The sequence below is a fragment of the Mobula hypostoma genome, chromosome 12 (genome assembly GCF_963921235.1).
Source record: "Mobula hypostoma chromosome 12, sMobHyp1.1, whole genome shotgun sequence".
Lineage (NCBI taxonomy): Eukaryota > Metazoa > Chordata > Chondrichthyes > Myliobatiformes > Myliobatidae > Mobula > Mobula hypostoma.
The window spans coordinates 83,059,449-83,075,133 of NC_086108.1; the positions used below are offsets into that span (position 1 = coordinate 83,059,449).

Sequence of the window (15,685 nt, forward strand, 5' to 3'; positions counted from 1 at the left end):
GTAGCATTTGTGGAGGCGAAGGGATGGTTGATGTTGCATCATGTTACTGCAACCACAGCTGGAAAAAAAATCCAATTGTCAAGTAAAACAGAAACTCAATAACCTTTTACTGTTCATGGTATAAAAAGCCGTAGGTGGTTCAGCTGCTGCCATAAATGAACCAATTTGTGTGAGATGCCAGGGGCCCACACTCTCAGAGAGTTAACAACGGTGCATAGGAAGATGCAATGAAAAATTGGATGACCAGACAATAACCGATAGAAACATTAAAGGAAGTTAACTGTTAACCATTATTTCAATCTTCCATGGGGATGACAAATGTCTAAAGATCAACTACAGAAACCATTATATGAATGATATTTAGCACTGAAATACAAAACAAAGCTTTCCTGATATATGAAGCTTACGAAAACCACAAAGATTATATCCAGAATATTTTGTGGAGTTCTTTAGTTAACCATTATGACACAACAGTTCTCCATGATTTTGACATACCATATCGGAGTATAATGTTTTATAATGTATTGGTGTTTTCTGCAGTTTTGAATGGTAACTTACAGTTAGTCCATAATCTTCTTTCCAGTGAAAATGCACGATTATTGTATATTGAATCAATTGCACATGAAACACAGAAACATAGTAGAAAATGCCAAACTGCACTTCCACAAGGCATGCTTAGTGTCATGACTGACAGATCCATCTTAATATCCAAAGGCCCTTTCAATTCCAATTAAAGATTGTATTTACTGAGAGCGTTAATATAACAAAAGTTTGTTGAACTCTTGGAAATGAAACACCTCAACGTGGAATGAAACTATTGAAGATTGCCTCAATTGGTAACTTTCGGCATGGTAAATACTCCAATTACAGTTTGAGGTATTTCAGTCCCAGGAACTTAATTGTTTCATGCTACATTAAAGATGCTAAGTAATTGGTAACTTTTAATGCTGACCCGACTGAGCGATTAATGAATATACAGTTCAGTTGTATCAGAGCATCTTTACACGAGTACTGCATTGAATAGAAGAGAAATTTTATTGAAGTGTTTGTAGACACCTGATATATTTGACTTCCACTTGCTCTCAGTGTTGAATTTTAATTTGTTCCTTTTAACTTTTAGAGACTCTGACTAGTCTTCCTCCTCTTAATGTGATTTAATGTTAAGATTCATTGGACTGTTTCAACAATTACAGAATATTTATAAAGAGTATAAGTCAATAAAGGGTTTTCAAAATGAACATTAATACTGTTAGTCATTATTTTAAACCAGTGGATCTTGTTTCTCACTTTTGTATTGCCATCTTCCCAAATATTTGAACTATTAAAAGCCACAATAATTCCCACTGTGGTGTTCAGTAATGCAGATCTTGACCAGTCTCTTGATGATTTAATTATCCATATGTTCATTGTGCCACTCTACCAGACAACAAATTATTGTCTCCATCTCATCTCCATTCATGTCAGCAATGAGTCGTTCACTGTAAGAGTACACTCTCATGGCTGTATTTCGTTCATATCTTGAATTAAATTAATTTTTTTAATGTTCCTTGCAACCTAGTCTGCCCGAAAACTTTGTTTTCTTTTTCATGACTGATCCAAAAGCTGTTGCACATCCATCAGAAGTTTCCCTGTCTTAGCTGAGAAGAGTGCATGGTATAGCCAGCATCAGCCAAATCCAATGCTTACAAAATCTTTTCTAAGCAGTATTGCTACTTATACTACTGCAGAAAATTCAAATAATAGTCCTTCCGCATACATTTAGCATTTTTACACAAATAAGTTGTCCAGTTATGCTTGACAGATAGAAGAAAACATTTATTTAGAATTAACTTTCTGTTGAGAATTACAACTGATACTTACACAATGACGGTTTGGAAAAAATGCTTAGTTAAATAAAATTTCCTTGCACTTTCAAAAAAACCTCACACATTCAATCTTAAATACATAATATATACCATGATTGGCATTTACAGATGTTTAATACTTCTCTTTCTATCCCTTGCCAGTTTTATTACCTCACAATATTCATCTGGACAACAGTGTTCAGGAAAGGTGCCATTTAAAATATGCCAACTACATTTATTATCAAAAACTGATAAAAAGGGAGAAAGCATGCTTAATGTTACATCATGCTGTATTCCTTGTGCCGACTTTCCTTGATCCTGCTGGTTAATCACTTCAGCAATAATGGAGCATTGATAAAGAATGTAAGCCATTGAAGGGATTTCAAATGAATACCAAAGCATTCAAGGGAGATTTGGTTTTCTCAAAATTTGCTAACAAGTTCAATGTTCTAACATCTTTTTACTAAATCAGTTAAATGTGAATTAAAATAAACAGTTCTTGCATTTAGCTCCAAATTATTAATAGGGGCAAGGATAGAACAGTGCATATGTGACAAAAGTATGTTTTTGGCAAATATAGTTTTAGATTCATCCACTCTTCAATTAATCAGATTAGGTCACTTGCAATTTGTGCAGATGACATCTGTGCAAATTGGGTCTAGTGAAGTTACAGTCAAATGCTGCTTTTGTATTTTTCAAATTTCACTGTTACACTTAAAAATTATTCTCATTGAATTATATTTGGCCTTCCTCAATAAGATGGCAGGAGATGTTGAAATGTCTCTGTTCACAGAAAACAGACTTTAAAACTGAATTTCATCATGGTATGGACATAGGTTTTTTTGAATTTAAACATGGATTTCTGCTGGTGAAAGTTTCAAGAGGCTTAGCCATGGCACTGTACAATGAAAGAAGCTTTGTAATCAAAGCTCAGACCAGTTCTATGAGGATGAATCCACGTCCTGGGGTAAGTTCAGCTGTACCGCCTCAGCTCCAGGTGTATACTTAGCTCCAGGGTTGTTGCCATCCATTGTAAAGAGTTTACATGTCTTTGAGTTTTCATGTACTGGGGTAGACTTCTTCGAAGACACTGGTGAGTTTGTTGGACTGAGCTGGACTGCAGTTGTGTCTTGCACAGTGTGCTCACTAGTCTCAATTTCAAATGTAGCGTGACCGGGCTTGATGATACCAATATTGGATCCAGGTTTGGACTTCCTCTGACCATGGGCAGGGGGTCTCCGACTACAGATGCAACAGGCTACAAAAAAGGTAAAAGCAACCACCAGCAAAATGGGCCCAATAATGATGGGAGGATTGTTCACTGGCAAGAAGGTGCCAAAGGCAAAGGCCCCCACGAGAGTGATGTTAATCCCTGCCAACATGATACAGAGGCCACAGGCACAACAAAGAGCTGGAGACGGAAGACCCTGTGGTCTTGTCTTCTTCTGCCCAGACTTCTGAGGGACTGTAGTGCTGTTTTTCTCGGTAAACATCATAACTTTGATCAGGTGATTATGTCAACTCAGTCAAGCACAGTAATTAATTACCTTCACTGTGAAAACAGAAAACATGTCCATCAGCTAATTAACAGATGCAAGTGGATATCATAACTGATATTCATCATACAAAAGGCACACACAGTTAATCACAAATAAAGAACTCAAAGAAAAATAGACAAAAAATATTGATGGGGGTCAGAAATATAAGTAAGTACCAAGGTAAAACAGATTGATAAATTAGCCAACATAAATCTGTTTAAAAATTATGTAAAAAAGGGAGCACATACTCATAATTCACATTTAAATAAGGATTTTAAAGAAAGCAATGCATGTAGAATTTTGTAATTGGTAAATTTAAAAGAATCAATAAAATTGCACTGTGAGTTCATAAATCTCTAATTTCATCATTTAGTTTCTATGAGGGATTTTTTCATTGTTTGTACAATGCTTGATGCATTAAAGCAAGTTGTCTTATGGGGTTAAATTAGGTTTAAAGTACATTTCGTTAGTTCAAAATTTGTAAAGCCCTTTATGGCACATTGATTAGGTACTAATGCCCATCTGCTATATGACTACCATCCATCCATGCTCTCTTCTTGCTGCTGCCATCAGGAAGCAGGTAAAGCAGCCTTAGATCCCACACCACCAGGTTCAGGAATACTTATTACCCTTCAACCAACATGCTCCTGAACGAGAGTGGATCACTTCACTCACCCAAATGCTAAACTGATTCCTGAACCGATGGATCCACTTTCAAGAACTCTACAACTTATGTTCTCAATATTATTTACTTGTTTGTTTGTTTGTTTGTTATTTATTTGTTGCTTTTCTTTTTGTATTTGCGTAATCTGTTGTCTTTTGCACATTGGTAGTTTGTCAGTGTGTGAAGTTTTTCATTGATTATATTTTATTGTATCTACAAGGAAATCAATCTCGGTGACATAGATATACATTGATAATAAATTTATTTTGAACTCTGATAGATCAATGGCTTTGATTGATACATTGGCTACAAAATTCACAGGGGTTTTTATTGGATCCTGTTGAGAGAACTCCAGGGAAAACAAGCAAGATCCTCTCGATAACTTCTATTTGGACACCATACTCTTCTGATTTGGCTATGATTGTGAACCAGAAGAAGAACAAATACAAAACATTCCTAGTTTTTTTTTTCCTTAGACTTGCCTTTTAGCATGTGGGGTGAGGAAATTGGTTGCAGAATCTGTCCCCTTTAAAAGATTAGCAGTCAGCCAGGTTGCTGTGCATTTGGAGCAGGCAAAGGTCACTGACACTTGCCAGCCCTTCATCATATGAGGTGGAGTCCTAATGAATATACAAGATCCAGAAAAACAGGTGCCGGGTGGATACTTATTTTGCACATATTCCTTCAAAATCCTTGCTTAAAAATGGATCATGAGTATGTGTTCTTTCTTTACATAAGTTTAAGTACATTTATGTATGTTGACTAATTTATCAAACTGTTTTACCCTGATATTTGTTTATATTTCTGACCTTCATCAAATAATAATAATTACTGATTGGCTATATAGAAATAAATTCCAGCATATTATTGGAGTACATTGAATTCCAACATTTACAAACTTGTATGGACTTTGTTGGAAAGAAAAAAGTTTAAAATGACCATGCATCAAGAAACCACAATGATAGCTGAGTTTCATTTTGCACCGGGAACCCCTGTGCTTGAATGCCTCTTCTATGGCTTCACAAGACCTGGGATATTGCCTCAACCATTCACTCAACAAAAACTTAGCTGAATGTGAGCTAAAATATTGTTTTAAACACCAGCATTATCCCCTGTGTTTTTTTAAATCTGGGTAAGCAAAAGGTGCAAATGGTGTAATCCAACAGGGATTGAGGTTATAGGGTTAACACTAGAGCCTCCTAATGCACTAACTGAAAAAAAAACTTCAGTTTTGTTAAATGATACCCTTCATGGAGTGGATTTAACTGTTCAGTAGTCAATAAAAATAACAATTAATATCCTTTTATTTACTTCGTTTTTATTTCATGTATGAATTTAATTTTTGTTGTGAATTTTTAATATTTACAGGAACTTGGGATGCACGAATAGCCATTTAAAGCTGGATTCTCTATGTGATACAGGGAATGTGGGGTTTTATTTAGCTTTCTGAAAGAGTTACTGTAATTTGGAGACACTGGGAATGGTTTCAAAATTTGGAAAAAAGCTGAGAATGATTTTGAGCTTCAGCAACAAAGAGAAAATAACCTAGTCATTACTATCATCTTCCATAACCTCCTCCCTTCCAAACACTTATTTCTTCAGGCCAGCTTTTCGCACACCTTCTTCCACTAGCATGAAGTCACTCTATCTAAGCCTTTCTACCTCCCCATCCCCTCTTCACATTTAAGATAGTTCTGAAAACATATTTCTTCACTTGGCTTTTGGTCATCAATCTGAACAGCTTTCTCAGGCTCTGCAACTGTTCTGTGAAAGACCTTGCGGTTAATTTAATACATCACCCATTACCAAATATTATCTGTAGTTCATATTTTCCACTGCATAATGTGGCTCAGAAATACATGTACTTCAGACTTTTAAAATTCCGGCATAATTTCTGTTCCAACCTTCTAAACATATGTGAGCTGTCTTCACACCATCAACCAGCATTCTCCTGACTGAGTCAGAGTGTGTCTAAATCCTGGTCCTGTTACATGAGTATGAAATCCAGGCTGACACATCACCATGAAATTGAAGGAAGGCTGCATTATTACTGTTGCATCTTTCGTTCAAACCAAAACCCTGTTTTACAGTCTTTTGCAATTTGTCATCATTTATCCCTTGTGTTGCCATTGGAAGCATGATTGCATAGTTGTCAACATTGTTCCTTCTTTCCATTACATTTATTTTCTAATTTTCTTTGTGAGGTCCCTCTATCCCAGCTAAATGAACAGTTATTTGACTTCTTCTAAGACCTGTTTGCTTGAGTCTGTTGCTAGGTGTACCAGAAGAACATGGGACCTGGAGTGATCTGCTCTTCCATGTATCTGTCTTACTGAAAAACAATGAAACCCTTCTTCTGAAGATGTGAGGGGACCTTGCAATACGAAGGTATGATGAGCCACTATTCTGTTCCAATGAACCAGAAGTATGAAGCATTTCATATCAATCCAGGTTAATGTGAAATTCATCATTATTAAGGGCATCAACTCAACTTTATACAGAGGAGGTCATTAGATATCTTTGCATATGACATGGACACATTCAGCAAAAGTTATCTGGACATTCTGAAATGATAACTAATATGAATTTCTGGACACAAAACAGATGCATTGTGTGCAAACTTCAAATATGGCATTCACCATATTGGTCCTCCTTGTTTTGATGCAACCATAATTTGAAATTAGCTTCGGATCAATTTACACAACACAAGAGTTATGGAACCATTTTGAAAATTGCATAGATAAGCTAATTGAAGCATGCGCTGAACAAGTTTTGACTGCATTCTAGCTACATTGTAAGTCAATGTTCATCTTTAAATATATTCAGGCTCTCCTGGTATCTTTATTGAGGCTCCTCATTAGTGCTGGGAGAGCCTCTATAACAAAAACAAATTCGTGGTGTACATGACTGCAAGTATTTGCCAGATATTTTCACTTGGTCATTTGATGTACATCAAGCCTTATATCAACTCTTTTACCCTCAGTACTCCTAGAAACAAAAATATTTTTAACTTTTATTTAAATAATTCTTCAATCACCCCTTTAAAATTCTAGTACTTTGCTAAAGATGCTATTGGCATCTTGCCTAATTGCTAGCATTTTGAATTGTTGGATGCTGATTGACCTTAATTGCTGTTTGCTTTCAGCAAGCACCGTTGATATTGACGGACTGTAACCAGGCTTTATTCAATAGTCTATAGTGGCACAAAGGTGAGTGGATATGTTCAAAGAATGTTCCCTTGGATGCTCAGAAGCTTTGACCTGAGGCAGGGTGATGTGCACCTACTGGTTTCAAACATGTAAAGTATTTCATTGTGAAAGAATTAAGTATATTTGCCAGGATATATAAACAATTAGAGGTTGAATCTCACCATTAGTATTCCCACCTTAACAGCAACTTGAATTCATATCAGAAAAGGTTATTTGCTGTAAGTACCTCATAATTCACAATCTGACTTTATTTAGATGAATTAGAAATAATAAATGTTTCTACTTTTTTAAAAAAAAAGTTTCAAGCATTAATGAGACATTAATAAAGAAGTGTTCTATCAATGCTTATTGGACCGAGGCACTATTCTTCTCAGACAAAAATGCTGTCCAGGTTGGTAGGTTATTTGCAGCCACCGGGTAAAATGATTTGGAGACACAAGATTGGGAGCCTGCTTCACTGAGCATCTACGTTCTGTCTGCCAGAAGAAGTAGATTCTCCCAGTGGCCACCCACCCTCTTAACTCCACTTCCCATTCCCATTCCAATATGTCAATCCATGGCCTCCTCTACGATTGTGATGCCACACTCAAGTTGGTGGAGCAACACCTCCTATTCCGCCTGGTAGCCTCCAACCTGATGGAATGAACATTGATTTCTCAAATTTCTGGTAATGGCCCCCACCCCCCTCCTTCACCATTCCCCATCCCCTTTACCACCTCTCTCCTTATCTCCTTGCCCATCCATCACCTCCCTTCTCCCTCTGGTGCTCCTCCTCCCTTTTCTTTCTTCCATGGCCTTCTGTCCTCTCCTGTTAGATTCCCCCTTCTCCAGCCCTGTATCATTTCACCAATTTCCCAGCTTTTTACTTCACCCCTCCCCCTCCCAGTTTCACCTATCACCTTGCGTTTCTCCTCTCCTCCCCCCTCCTTTTAAGTCTACTCCTCGTCTTTTTTTTCTCCAGTCCTGCTGAAGGGTCTCGGCCTGAAACGTCGATTGTACTCTCATCCAAGGATGCTGCCTGGCCTGCTGAGTTCCTCCAGCATTTTGTGTGTGTTGCTAGGAGATACAAGATGCTACAATCTGGAGTGAAAACAAACTGCTGGGGCAATTCAGATGGTCAAGAGGCACCTGTCGAAGCAAAGGGATGATTGACATTTTGGGTTGAGACTCAGCATCTGTAAATGAGTAATTTGTGGTGTTGATCAGTTCCAAACAGATAAAAGTGCATACTGCCCATAACTTAGCACAAAACAGTCGTCTTCACTCAGGAAAGCCTCAAGGACAGTTTAGGTGGAGTTTAAATGTCTGCAATTGAATAATGAAGGCATTTTTCCTTTTTTGAATTTGGAGAGGCTCAAATCATAACGTACTAATGGCATGTTGCATTAGGAGCAGTATAGAACAATTTTTATTCAAGATTATATCAACAGTATCCTGTTTCTTATTCCAAAATGCAACGTTGAACAGTTAGTGCAAGATATTGTGCTGAACCGAAATGGTCATGTTAATTTATAACTACTAAGGTCACCAAGGTCACTGCATTCTGTTAAGTCATCAGAAGGAATACAACTGTTTAAAACATATTCCTTCAGGAAACATGTTCACATATAAAATATGCAGGGTCATGTCTTGTACTACTGTGACAGAATTAGCTTTGCTCTTTAAACAATGCTAGAGGAAAAAATACAAATAACAATGACATGAAATAAATTCAGTAACAGAGAATTCTGACATGGTTCAAAAGGCTTGATATATGGAGGACGATACTCTTGGCCGGTGGGTTTAGATCAGGTGCTCACAGTCTCAAAATAAAGGGTGAGGCATCCAGAACTGAGAAGAGAAGAAATCTCCTCTCTCAAAGAGTGGTGATCCTATGGAATTCCCTGACACAAGACTATGGAAGTATAATCTCTGAAATGATAGAATTATTGACACGTATAAGGTATCTAGGAGTATGGGAGTAGTTGATGCTGAGATATAGAATTAGCTATGGTTGTACTGATTGGCAGAACAGGCTCAAGCAGATGAATGGCCTATTCCTGTTCTTTTGTTTCCATATTTCTATATAGCTTCTTGTGATCTTAACCAAGAAAAACATAATTGAGTCTATATTCTGGTTAAGTCTATTGTCTTTCAGGGAATGCTCCCTGCTTCTTAAAATGCATTGCAGGAAGCACAGGGCACAGTATAAAGGTGCTATACGATATTACAAGGTTGCCTTGCTCAAGGTAGATTGCTCAGTCCCAACTTGCAGAAAAGACTGTCCCCTCATCACTGAAGGTTCCCAATTATTGAGTGTCAGCTTTTTGTCTTCACTCCCTTGTCCAAAAACATACAGTACATATACTTACATTGTCAGTGAATAAATATTTAAGCTTGCCTTTCATTGGTGTAACTTTCTGTCCTTTCTGATTTTAACTTTTAAGAACATAAAATATAGAAAAAGAAATAAGTACATGGAGAGGAGGGTTCAAAGGGCTATGAACCAAATGTGGAAAAATAGGACTAGTTTGGTGGGCAAGGATATTTAGCCAAACAGCCTTTTTCCATGTTGTATTACTGTGTGACTTTATGACACGGACTCTAGTCCACTCTTTATCAAACTATTTTAAGACTTCCATCACTGTTGCTAGATCTCTTTGTTCTCTTGATATCCAGAAAACCATTGACCTCTTTTCTGAATGAGCCCCATGACCTAGCCTCCTGGACAGAAACTATAAAATATTCACCACCCTCCAAGTGAAGAAAGTTTTCCTTATCTCAATCCTAATTTGCCTTTGCTTATTCTTTGATGAGATCTCCTTTCTTTCATACTCTAGAGAATACAATCTCTATCTACAAAGTCTAACCCCATACAAATCCATTTTTGCTGGAGCCTTTTCTGCACTCCTTCCATGGTATATACATCCACACCGATAAAAATATCAAAATTATATATATATATATACATACACAAACACATATCATGTACAAAATGAATATCTAACGAGGATGTCATGAACAGAGCAAACACAAAAAGAAATAATGCATGAGATCATGAAAAGGCAATGTAACCAATGAATTGATCCACTTGACCTGAAACAGAAGTGTGTGGGCTATGGCAGTCAAAGCTCAAACTGGGCACGGCACCTAATGATGATGATGATATACAGACACACAGTGGCCACTGTATCAGGTACACCTGTACACTTGCTTGTTAGTACAAATATCTAATCATCCATTGATATGGCAGCAACTCAATGCATAAAAGCATATCGACATCATCAAGATGTTCAGTTGTTGTTCAGATCAAACATCAGAATGAGGAAGAAACATGATCCAAGTGACTCTGTCCGTGGAATGATTGTTGGTACAAGATGTGGTGGTTTGAGTATCCCAGAAACTGCTGATCTCCTGGGATTTTCATGCACAAAAGTCTCTACAGCTTTTGCCAGAAACAAAAAAAAACATTAGTGCATGGCCGTTCTGTGGGCAAAATTCCCTTGATAATGATAAATGTCAAAGGAGAATTGCCAGACTGACAGGAAGGCATTTCTGAATGCACAACACATCAAACCTTGAAGTGGATGGGCAGTAGAAGACCACAATCATACACTCAACGGCCACTTTATTAGGTACAGGAAGTATATCTATATTCAATTGAAATCAGGCTTCCTTCCTACTGCAATCAAACTTTCTCATTATCTGTCTCATTATAAAGACTAACATACTATTCCTCCTCCTAATCACCTGTCTCACTTTTATGTTGGCCTACAGTGACTTGTTTACCACCATTCCCAGATCTCTCAAATGTCATCACTACTCCTTCACTTACTCTGGTTGTTATGTGTGCCATAATGGATGGCTTCACATTTTCCTACATTATATTCTATCTGCCTGTTTCTCACCCACTCCCTCAGCCTATCCATAAACCCCAGAAGTCTCTTGATACCCTCCTACAATTTCGCTGGTTTGGTATCATCAGTGAATGCAAAACATGGATTTTTTTTCTCTACAACAATTTGTTGATAAAGATTGTGCAAAGTTTGGTTCCAAGTATTGATCACACTCTTCAAAGCTAGGCAGGCCAAAATTTCCTCCCATTCATTGCTTCCTGACCTACTGTGTGTCAGCATACAAGGTGTGATTCCACATGCTGCAACACTGTTTATCAAACCCTGTGGGATTTTTTTTGAAAGTCTTGCGGAAAAAGAATTTTGGGCAGTTATAGGGAGAAGTTGGCCAGACTAGTTCTTTATTCCTTGGAACATAAGATAAATACAGAAATGTTTAAAATTATGAGAAGCAAAGAAAAGAGCTGTGGTGACTATATAGAGGAGTCCAGTACTAGACAGCATAGATTTAGAGTGAGATGGAAAACTTTTAAAAAGGGTCTTGAGAGGGTAGTGAGTATACGGAATAAGCTGCCAGAAGAAGTGGTTGAGGCTGGTACAACAGCATCATTTAAGAAGCACTTGGACAGGTACACGGAGTGACGGGCTTAGAAGGATTTGGGCGGAAAGCAGGAATTGGGACTACCTGCAGTGGGCATCATGGTCGACACGGACTCCTTGCGCCAAAGGACTTTGTTCTGTGCTGTGTTGCTCTCTAATTCAATGACTCCAATTCAGAGAAAGGTGCGATCAGGCACTGCAGTCCTCTTGTCACATATTGTGTTCTCAGTGTCGTTTCGAGTCTGAAACTTAAATGTCATCACTGCCTCCCAATTCTGACAGTCAATGCGATTTGATAGCGCGGACAATAAGTCCTTCTAACTTTCAGAAATATGCAAATAATCAGCCCTTCGACTCGACACGCCATCAGGAATTCAGCGATTCCTCTTATGATTATGATCGGAACTTCTCCCCGAATGATAGAGGATTCGAGCAGTTAGGGGAAATGATTTCCGGGTCTTTCCGTATCCTCCCCCCAGTGATCCAGCCCTTTCTCCCTGTAGCCGATTATTAGTGCTAAGGAAGCCCCGTCTCTGAAAGGAAGTGTACTAACCTGCCATTTCGAGCCGTCGCATATTTTCCTCTCAAGGGACGGTACGACTAGGCATTTTCCAGCTAAAAAGCAAGGCAACCCACCGCCTCCGGAGGTAATAACACTCACCACATTCCTCTCCCTAGCCAGTCCCCTCAGACGTGACAACGCTCGGTCGGACAGGCTTGAAAGCGGATTCATATGTGCTCGTCGACGTGTGACTAATTTAATTTGGGGTCACCAAGCCTTCGGACGATCTCAGAAGAGCCCTGTCACAAGAAAAGCATCATTGTGGTCGGACATGGCACGAAGGGTCGAATTTGCCAAACGTTACAATAAAAAAGTCGCAAACTGGGCACAGAGTTATTTTCCAACGATTAAGTACAACACATCTGCATGCATTTCATCTATATAGTGCGAGATATAAAAGAATAGATGATTTGCCTTTCTGTTTGGACCCACTGCGATCTCTAACATCACTTTATATATATGTCGAAGTAAACCTGAACAGCATTGGCATCGACCTGCCCGTTAGCTGGTTGGACTAGTCAAGTTGCATATTGGACGGTAAAGAAGCCAGGCAAAGATCGAGGGGCCAAAGCCCAGAGCGGCTAAAAAAAAAAGACGAAAAAATAGGATAAAATGTGGGAAAATTGAAAACCCTTAAGTCCCGAAGAAAGTGAGTCCGGAAAGAGCTGGGAGACGGTTGAGTAGGAAATGAAAAGAGCGTCCAAAGACTGAGTGGGTTGAGTCGAAGCCAGCGCACAATACGTGCTCTGTAATAGCCTGTTGAAGCAATATTTTAGAGAAATGCTGCGGTTCTTCACATGAAAGCAGCAGAATGTAGTCCTTCGCTAAAGCTCTAGACTCCAAGATCGTGCAAAGCTCTGCAAAGAGCTTCAGAAGACCACAAAAGACAGCGCAGTTATGAGGTTCGTCAACATTCAGAGATGCCGTTTACGGAGTACTGTATTTACTTTTCTTCCGAATCGTGAGGGAATGCGGCGTCTAGAGTATAACTCGAGCCCCGGCGACCGTCTCCAGTCAGTCGGCATCCCCTGAGCACCGCCAAGCAGACACCGCGCTATTACTATGCTCCCGCATTCGGGGGTCAGCAGTACAAATCGTCCACTTCGGTTCTCGGATCCCTGCTTTATGGAGCTGCGTGTTCAGAGCGACGGCACTGCAGAACTGGCCAGGTCGGTTAGCTGCTGCAGTCTGGTTCGTGAATATGGTTTCTGAATCGATCCCCGACGCAAACAAAGTATCGATTTAACGTAACATTTGCAATATAAAAAAAAGGATATTCAGTGGAATGTGGGCTTCCCGGAACACAGCAAACGAAGGAACACTCGGGTTTGCCTGCATACAGGCAATTGGCACGGCATATAAAAGGAACTGCTCTAGGGATAAGGTATCCGCTCACCTTTTTTCAAGGAACCTTCTCATCACACGGCGATCACACCACGCAAAGCCCCAACTCCTCCTTTGAGACAACGGGACTTCCGCTCCACGCGCAGCCACACTGATAAGACCAGGAAAATGGTGAGCGTGGGGAATGGGATGGGGAGGGAGGAATAAAGGGCATCGACCCGAAACGTCGACTCTTTATTCCTGTCCATGACTCGACCTGCTGAATTCCTCCCGCATTTTGTGTGTTAATGAATCGATCGGTCAGATTGCAGAGCGGTCAGATTCACGCCCGGCTCTCCGGCTAAAACGGAGGATCGTGTCGTGGTTTATCGATACAACAGTGCTCAGAAGTTAGTCGACATTGCTACATTCAGTTAACTCATTAAATGGAGCTCTGGATGCCCGAGACATCCCGGGAAGTCCACAAAAACATCGATTCCAAATTCTAAAGGTTCAGTGCAGTGTCCAATCTCTCCTCCAGTCAGTGTCTCTTCCGGAACAGGCTCGGAAACATCTTCATTCAACAAAACTCAGGATTCCCTTCCTGCCCGGGAGGAGATACTGCAACAACCCGGTTCCCTGACGTAAATCCCAGAAGGTGCTATATCTTTATCTCTACGTACACACATACACACACACACACACACACATTCCCTCTTCCTTATCCCCACCGTGGACTCAGATCGGCAAAATTGCGAAACTACCATTTCATCTCTCGCTGTGTGCGGTTGCTGACAGTCGGTGTGAGGAGATCTCGCTGCAACAGCACATCACCGTGTACGGACCCAGCCGCGCCGGCCCCAGGGGGAAATATCGTTACCACTGCATGATGTGTCGTGCGTGGACAGGCTCTCTCCGTCTTGGTCGGAGCAAAGTTCTGTTAATCCTTTGCCGCTAATCGCTGGTCTCAAAAGCACTTACCTAAATTCCGGGGGTCCATCGCTCTTAAATAGCTGCGGGAAATCCACAATCAGAGTTCAGAGTGCGTTGGTAATTTCTCAACCTCAGAGCGCGTTAAATTGGATCTCACAGCTATCTGAGCGAATTCCGAATGTGTGAGTGGATTTAGTTCTGTGACCAGTCCTATCTGTAGGGAATAACTCTTTGTCCTCTCGTGATCTTTCCGACAATATTCACTTTGTGTGAATGTCTAATGCTAAGATTAAGGTTGCTTATTTCTTATAACCCATCGCACGGGTAACCAGCCGCGTTTACTGTTTCACCTGCTGTTCACTCCTCTCCTGTACACACACACACACACACACACAGACACACACACACACACACACACACACACACATTTTCTCCTGGTCACAGAGCTCAGCCCTGCGCGTGTGCAAATTTCTTGACAAGTTATAATGAAATGCTAGAAGTAGAAACGTAGACAAGACACAGCATTATTTTCCCACCGAAGCGTCCTTGCTCCATAGAGGCTGCCTGACCTGCCGACTGTTGTTCAGTATTTTCAGATCAAAAATATCCATCCTATGTAGTATGTTGCTCTTTATATAGTTTGTTCACCAGTTCCTGAGTGGTCTCCGTTAATGCATTAGGTAACTTCTAAGGACATTTTCAGCACAGCTTTGTGCGCCGAAGTGACTGTATTGCGCCGTAGGTTTTCTATGTTTCTATGTTTCTAAACCAGTCACTAACCATTACAAGTTGCAGGAACATGTGGCTCCCAGTCGTACGTTATCATGCACAATTCTCCGTGGATCGTCGCCTTGTCGTGGTGGAGAGGCTTGGTGAGTTCCTGAGATTCCAAGAGCGATGCTGTCTGGAGCTTAGCTTCTGGTAGGGTCACCCCTGGTGTTACGGTCAAGGGGGAGGGTCCAGACGGAGAATAATCCAACCAGGACCTCAACGGTGGTGCTGACGGAAGATGGTGTCACATCACAACCGCAGTGAAGGTGAAGGAAGGCTGCTGCAGTGAAAGGTCCCCGGTCGAAATGCTTGACCCCGATCTGTCAAGGACCAGGTGGTGGCTGCCCGTACATCAGCCTCCCCACGTTAAACAAAAGGGCACAGGCGTTCTCCATTAAGGGAATAATT

At 40.2% G+C, this 15,685-nt stretch overlaps 1 protein-coding gene across 5 annotated transcripts; it reads right to left on the minus strand.

The window, feature by feature from the left end:
- Positions 1 to 1,798: 1,798 nt before the first annotated feature.
- tmem275a (transmembrane protein 275a) lies at positions 1,799 to 14,809 on the minus strand. 5 transcript variants are annotated; one of them, XM_063064533.1, is made up of 3 exons: positions 13,647 to 13,933; positions 12,350 to 12,489; positions 1,799 to 3,396 (listed from the first exon to the last, which is right to left on the minus strand). In XM_063064533.1, exon 3 carries the CDS (start codon positions 3,338 to 3,340, stop codon positions 2,786 to 2,788), a length of 555 nt encoding a protein of 184 aa, XP_062920603.1. In that variant the 5' UTR covers positions 3,341 to 3,396; positions 12,350 to 12,489; positions 13,647 to 13,933; the 3' UTR covers positions 1,799 to 2,785. The 5 variants fall into 5 exon arrangements, with proteins under 5 accessions (XP_062920603.1, XP_062920602.1, XP_062920606.1 ...); XM_063064532.1 differs by having other exon boundaries at positions 13,198 to 13,754; XM_063064536.1 differs by lacking the exons at positions 12,350 to 12,489; positions 13,647 to 13,933 and adding an exon at positions 14,555 to 14,809.
- Between the last annotated feature and the right edge of the window lie 876 nt (positions 14,810 to 15,685).

Coding starts and splice junctions, on each gene's coding strand:
- tmem275a (XM_063064536.1), bottom strand. CDS start 3,340: ATGATGTTTACCGAGAAAAACAGCACTACAGTCCCTCAGAAGTCTGGG.